The 5,413-nt window shown below is 49.1% G+C and overlaps 1 protein-coding gene across 1 annotated transcript; it reads right to left on the reverse strand.

Annotated features, from left to right (window-relative positions):
- ZNF281 (zinc finger protein 281) lies at nucleotides 1–4,923 on the reverse strand. Its single transcript, XM_023931761.2, has one exon. The coding sequence runs from the start codon at nucleotides 4,782–4,784 to the stop codon at nucleotides 2,166–2,168; it is 2,619 nt and encodes an 872-aa protein (XP_023787529.2). The 5' UTR covers nucleotides 4,785–4,923; the 3' UTR covers nucleotides 1–2,165.
- Between the last annotated feature and the right edge of the window lie 490 nt (nucleotides 4,924–5,413).

The raw sequence follows: 5,413 nt of genomic DNA on the forward strand, positions 1-5,413 counted from the left end.
TTTTGTGAATAATGGGTTTTATTAAGTTAAAGCAAACAGCCAGAACAATACATATGCAACTTCTACTACACACAATATAAAGAATGTAAATTATAACCTCTGTAAAACAAAAGAAAATGTACTAAAAAAGCCAACACAGTGGTTTACGGACTATTCCATCCCTGATAACAGGCTGGGTTCTGTGTTTAGAGAACAGTTATTTTTTGACTGTTTAAACTGAAATAGTGTGAAATACAGAATGAAGTATGAATAAAAAGTTAATGGGGTAACACAGATTCTATAAGAACAAATTCTAGATTAGTGAGGGGGAAAAAAAAAGTTTACTAGCAAAAGAGATCACGAATGGGCTCAGTTTTCTATTCATAGTGGTGAGGGACAACAGGAGAAATTACCCAGGATTTTTGTAACAATTTCTTTAATAATACACCACTTTCATAACAGAAGTGTTTTACACTTGCACAATGTTAATAACTTTATTATACATGGAAGCCTGTAATAGGCTGATTACACAATAAGACTGCAAACAACCACTGGTACCTTCCTGACAACAGAAAAGTACGTAAGACTGAAACATCACCAAGAGTACATAAAAAACCATCATCATAAACATCACCAAAATTACATTAAAAAAACTAATCAAAAAAATCATTTGCAAAAAGTGGTTTAGAGCAGTGCCACTGCATTTCAACAGCTTTGAATGGCCACCAGTATTTCTAGCAGGTTTCCATGGCTCCACAGGCATTAATCAGGATTCACATATAATAAATAATGTACCACAAAATATACATAAAGTAAGGCAATAATTCCAAAGAAAAGTTCTGTTGATATTAACAAGCCACTCAAGTTCTACTTTTGTAGTTGATGCCATCACCAGAATCCTTTGATGGAATTGCAGCCTTAGGCCCTAAAAGCCTGCCATGATAACTGCTGCAAGCCCCTCTCTCCGTAAAGAGTTCCAGTGACACCACTGGGACACTGCTGGGCACAGGGGTCTGTGATAGCTGATCCTGATGCAGGATAGGGGCCTTACTATGTACAGTTGGGAGTAGATTATTTCTTATCATACATGGAAACCTCGGCATAGTTCTAGAACAGGTGGGTGTTCATCATTCATCATCTGATGTCATAAGACATCAGAAAGCACATCACAAGATATGCACTTTCTGGAATGTAAATATTTTTAAATGCTAGCTATTACATTGGGGTGAGAGAGCAAGTAGGAGAAAAGGGAAAGAAAAGGAAATGGGGAAAGGGGGCAGGGAGACAAGGAAGATCGAGTCCAGAGGAACCAGGAACACAATAAAATAGAGGGAACCCTTTACACTAAAACAGTGTGAAAAGGGGAAGAGCAGGAGATGGACTTTTTTGAACCGTGTGTAACAAATAACGTACCCCAAAACCCTATCTGGATTAGGACTGTAGTTTCAAGTTGGGGTTCTAATGACATGAACCAGCTGCACACATTTTGTTCTCATGGTTTGTGTCAACAGAATCTCTTTACGGAATTACAGTCTTACACAGAAGTTCTGGGGACATTACTGTTCAGATTAAAGCTACCGTGCTGGGCTCATCGTGCAGACCCAAGAATATTTGCTTCACCTGCCTGGAATGAGCGTCACCTGGAAGAACAGGAGTACTTTAAAAACAACAAGATTTAGGTAGCAAAATTCTTTCAGATCAGCTGACGTAAGAGACAGCAATTTGAAATGTCAAAGATCCCTTCCTCAAAAAGCTGAGATATATTTGTCACCATCTGTAAATTGGAAGTTCCAATACACTAGCGGTGCATAGAATTCCCATGCTTCATTACACTTTCCTGAGAGTAAAGCAATTAGAATAAACTTTAGTCCTAGGAACAAAGTTAATTTTTTGCATTTTAAACTCTTGGGCTATTCCCTGACAATCTACATAATGTAAATTTGACTGCTAAACATTGTCACTTGAACAAAAACGCTATTTTAAAACTATTGATTTTTGATTAAAAACCATAATAAACAGAGCTAAAAAAATCACACTAATAAAATAAACTAAATATGAAAAGTTGCATTGAAAGGGCATGTTACATTATTCTTAATAGGACCGTGGAGAAACATTCCAATGGCAGTGTTGTCAAAGTAAAACAAATTACATTAAGAAGACCCCACAGCCTGGTCACAGTGAGGACCTTACCTGTAACTCTGGCTGGTTGGGGTTTTTACTCGTGTACTACATGGCTCACTTACATCAGACATCATATTTGTATACCCTGAGAAATCTGACACTGAAGTCCTTACTCTATGGTCCACTTCTCCATTAGAGTTAGTGATAAAAGTCATTGGCACCCTGCTGCCCGACTTGAACTGAGAACCAAACGCTTGTGCAAAGTTCTCGATCTGGTAGGTTGCTCTAGGCTCTATGTCCTTCTGAGGATCTATCTGGCTGGTTAACTCCTGAGATGGGATCTGAAAGCTTGTTGAGGATTCTAAGTTTTTCTCTTCCTTCTGGCCAGTCAGTTTCTGAGATGTTGACTGGTAGTTCGATGAAGTCTCTAAGTTTTTCTGTGGATCGATGAGATCATCCAGCTCTTGAGAAGGAGTCAACTGTTGATGCGAAGCCTCCAAAGCAGACAAATAAAAGCCTGGCTGAGAGCCAAGCAACATCCCAAATGGAGGTTTTGGCAACGCAGTTGGCAATACTGAGGTAACGGATTGGCTGAAGCCACACTCAAGTGGAGATGTAGTGTATATCTGTTTGTCTGGAAACAGAGTGTGGTTATGGAGAGTAGAAGACAAGCTAACAAACTGGAAACTGGGTCCAAAAGCAAAACCAGTGCTGTTGGTTGTTCTTTCAAAGGCTTGTTGGAGGTATTTTGAGTATTCTTGCAACATGCTTGCCTTATCATTTGAAACTGTTTGAGAGTTAGGGCTCAAGTTTTCTTCCTGAACCATGTCTGAATGTTCTCCTGAGGTGTGCAAGTCCACGCGCTGTTCAGTTATACTGAAAGGATCTTCTTTCTGGCCTTCTGATTTGTGAGAGTACTGGTCCAAAAGGCTCTGTAAGACTTCATCAGGAATACCAGACTTGTCATGGCAAGACTTTATTTCACTACTTAAAGACGCTGAATCAATAAGAGATAAAGGAGCTTCGTTATCCATAACACTAACACCTGGAGACTGGATGACGGACTGCTGGGAAGTCATGTGTCCGACATTTAGTGAAAAGGCACTGTTACTGCTTGCAGTTTGTAAGTATCTTCTTTTCTTTGAAAACTGCATGGCATCATCATAATTGCTACTTATTTGACCCGGTTTACCACCTGTACTTTGGAGAAGGCCAATAGTTTCTACACCGGTACTGGCTACTAGGCCTAGAGAGCCACTCTGTTTCCCAGACAGTGGTTTTTGCCCCAAAATATCTGGCAGTGGTGATACAAAATTAAGGTAATTTTTTTCAGCTTGTTTTCTGCTCGCTTTTTTCAAGACCAATTTTGGCACCTTTTTCTGAAGTTCTTCTACGCCTGTGCCAACTAGACCACCACTGGAAGACACAATAGGAATATCAACTGCATAACTTGGCATGGCCACATTACTTGTAACTTGAGATTCAGCTATTTTGCTGCTACACTTGTTTCCTTTGTTTTCAGTGGATGTATTTTTTGTTTTACTTTTTCTCCTTGAGGAACTTGTATTTCCCTGAGACAATGCAGCCAAGCTACCCATGCTGTTTGATGATCCAGGCTCCATTCCAGCCCCTGCTTTACCTATGGCTTCACCACATGTTCTTCTGTGCTTTAACAGTCTATCAGTCCTTGAAAAATACTGCTGACAAGTGTCACATTTGTATGGCTTTTCTCCACTATGCGTCCTCTTATGTCTTTCCATGTGGTACTTCTGGATGAACTTCATACTACACTGGTCACACCCAAAAGGCTTCTCCCTACTGTGGATCTTCTCGTGTCTTTGCAGCAGGTACTTCTGGATGAAGCCCATGCTGCACTGGCTGCACTGGAAAGGCCTCTCCCCGGTGTGGATGAGCACGTGCCTGCGCAAGTGATAGGAGCTCCTGAAGGCAGCACTGCAGTGTTCGCAGACGTGAGGTTTCTGGCTGGGGGACGCGACGGCACCTTCCCCATCTCCCACCAGGGGGGGTTTGGATGAAGCGCTTGGCTTCCGCTTGGCTTTGATTCCCTGAGTTTCTGGCTTTGGCCTCTTTGCCTTCTTGACCTGGGCGTCGTGCTTTGGCTCACCCGCGCTCCCTGGAGCGCCCTCGCCTCTGCCAGTGAGCAGCAGGTCACGGTGAGGATGCTGGTGCAGGTGGTGAAGAAGGCTGAGGTCCTGGATCACGCTCTGGCCAGTTCCTTCGCCGCTGCCCAGGCCGGGGGGCCTCTCCTCCGCCGCTCCCCCGAAAAGCCCCCCGTAGTGGTGATGGTGCTGCGGCTGCTGCTCCTCCTCCTGCTCGCTGGGCTTCTCTTGCTTGATGCTCACCAGGGACTGCAGAAAGCCCCAGGGGCTCCTCTGCGAAGAGGGCGCGGAGGGGAAAGCCCCCGCCGGCTCCTTCTTGAAAGTCACGTCCTGCGGGGGCGGAGGCGCCGGGGGCTCGCCCGCCGCCGTGGAGGAAGCGGCGGCGGCGGCCGGAGGTAACACGCACTGCGGGGGGTGCTGGGCCGCCGCGGGGGGCGCGGCCGCCCGGGCGAAGCTGGTGACCGGGGGCAGGCGGTGGTTGAACATCACCATGCCGGGGGGGAACGCTGGCTCCATGGCCGCCGCCCTCTTGCCGCCGCCGAGGAAGCCGCCGCCGAGTTTCATCCCCCGGGAAGGCGGGCCGGAGAGGAGGCGCGGCCCAGAGGGGCTGCGGGACCCGCCGCCCGCCAGCCGGACCGCGCCGGCTCAGCGGGCGGCTCCCTCGGCGACCCGGCAGCCGCCGCCCGGGCGCATCGCCGCCTCCCGCCCCGCGCCCGCGGCGGCCCCGGCCCGGCTGCACTTACGGCTCCCGCCGCCGCCGCCAGTTACAAATATCGCCGCGTCCGCTCCACAATGGAATTAGCAGCGCCCGCCCCGCCGCACATGCGCGCCGCGCGGCACGCTGGGAGCCTCGGCCGCACGGGCCGCGGGCGCGCAGGCGCGGCGCGGGGGGCGCGGGGTGGGCGCTGCCCGCCGCGGGGCCGGGCCGGGCCGGGCCGGGCGGCACCGCCGGGACGGGCTCCGGGAGCCGCGGGGTCCCTGCGGGCACGGCCTCCGCCGCCGGCACAGCCCGGATAACGGGAGCGGGCGGCGCCGCTCGGCCGCGGCGGGACGGGCGCAGCCCGCAGCGGAGCGCAGGTGCTGCTCCGGAACGCGCGGCAGGGCCGGTGCCGGGCTGTGCAAAGCGCCGAAGGCGGGCGGCGGCTGAGGGCTCAGCAGCGCTCGTGAGCCGTGAGAAGAAGCGGCAGATGCAG

The sequence above is a fragment of the Cyanistes caeruleus genome, chromosome 9 (genome assembly GCF_971803275.1).
Source record: "Cyanistes caeruleus chromosome 9, bCyaCae1.hap1.1, whole genome shotgun sequence".
Classification (NCBI taxonomy): Eukaryota; Metazoa; Chordata; class Aves; order Passeriformes; family Paridae; genus Cyanistes; species Cyanistes caeruleus.

What these genes read in the sequence shown, in the direction of transcription:
- ZNF281 (XM_023931761.2), bottom strand. Translation starts at nt 4,784, where the DNA reads ATGAAACTCGGCGGCGGCTTCCTCGGCGGCGGCAAGAGGGCGGCGGCC.